Here is a 1,599-nt window from a genome sequence, read left to right on the forward strand (position 1 = left end):
CTACATAGAAACATATATGAAAACAAGCTATGGTCCTTTAAATTAATCTAAATTACAAAATGTGAGGAATTCAAACTCGGATATAGATTTAAAAAGCTCATCCGTTCTAGCAATCTTTATTAAAGCCATGTCTGCAAACAATTTCCTCTATTCAAGTTTTGTTTATATATTTCGAGGGACAAATAAGATAATGTATAAATTATTTCGTTTGGCTCTCTTTCTCTCTCTCTCTGTCTTCTAACGAAGATATTGTCTGATTTGGATACCCTTCTGATTTTAGTTACCATATTTTGAACAGAAGAATTGTACTATTGGCCTAATGTTGTTTCCCTATCACCGTTTACAATACAACCAATAATGCACTTATTGATCTGACACCATTTTTTTCTTTATAATACAAACAATAATGCACTTCTTGTTTCTCTATTTTGTTCGTAATAAAATCTAATTTTGGTTAATTAAAACAAATAAATTAGGAGGAAACCCTTTGGCTAATCAAAAGACGATCTAGCACTAATTAAGGGTCTATTTTTAGTTGCCGGATTAAAGAAAAGGTTAATTAACACAAAATATCAAAAGCCCTTACATTCTTTTCATATCATGCAACTAGCTAGATAGCTAAGATATTTATATCATTAAGGGGATAATTACTAGCTAATTTAGTTTAGCGCTGACAAAGGGATCATAGAGCCCCTAGCAGCAGTGGAAGAAGCAGCCCCAACAAACACAACCCTATTTGATGATCCATCACTTCCCCCACCGAGAACACCATTGCCATAACCTGATGAACCGAAATTACCATGTTGCCCCTGCTGCTCCTCCCCCAGCTCATCCTGCTGCTGCTGTTGCTGTTGCTGTTGCTGCTGTTGTTGTTGCGATGCCCCTACTTTCTTCCTCTTCTTCTCATAGGCAATACCCCTGGCCTTGGCCTGGCTGTCCCTCACCTCCCTCAGATACAACCTCACCGCCCGCGCTCCAAACGGGTTGGTCTCGGGCTGTCCGCCGTTCTCCTCGAACGCTGCCCGCAGCCGGCCAATGAGCGCGTCGAGGCTGCCCCACGCCTGGCGCAGCGGGCAGGGGCAGGGCGCGGGAGGGTGGGGGTGCCCGTAGAACGGACAAACGTCCGCGTGGACCTTGGTCTTCCCGAACTGGTCTAGGTACCGGAGGAACTCCAGCACGTGGGCCCCGCTGCACCGCGACAGCGTCAGCGGCGGCTTGTGGTTCTTGAGATACTGCCCGAACGTGATCCAGTCACGCCGCTTTTGCGACTCGTACCTGCTTAGCACCGGCTGCGCTGCCGTTAGTGACGGCGTCACTAACGGTCGGTGTTGTTGTTGTTGGTGGTGGTGGTAGTTGTCGGCGCCGCTGGAGCTGCTGGTGGTCGAGCCGGAGCGGCAGACTGCAGCTGCAGCGGCGGCGGCTGCTGCTGACATATCAAAAAATTAGCAAGTGTGTGTGTGTAGAAATTGAAGAGATTGGGAATTTCATATAGCAAGTGCGATGGGTACAGGTATAAATATTGTTCTCTTTGGGGTTGGAAATTTATACGCTGGGTGGATCGAGAGACGTGTGAGTGTTTTGAGGGGTATATAAAGTAGG

General features: G+C 46.0%; 1 protein-coding gene across 1 annotated transcript; it reads right to left on the reverse strand.

Annotated features, from left to right (window-relative positions):
* Positions 1–508: 508 nt before the first annotated feature.
* LOC117625126 (protein G1-like1) lies at positions 509–1,599 on the reverse strand. Its single transcript, XM_034356724.1, has one exon. The coding sequence runs from the start codon at positions 1,431–1,433 to the stop codon at positions 660–662; it is 774 nt and encodes a 257-aa protein (XP_034212615.1). The 5' UTR covers positions 1,434–1,599; the 3' UTR covers positions 509–659.

The sequence above is a fragment of the Prunus dulcis genome, chromosome 4, assembly GCF_902201215.1.
Source record: "Prunus dulcis chromosome 4, ALMONDv2, whole genome shotgun sequence".
Taxonomy (NCBI): Eukaryota; Viridiplantae; Streptophyta; class Magnoliopsida; order Rosales; family Rosaceae; genus Prunus; species Prunus dulcis.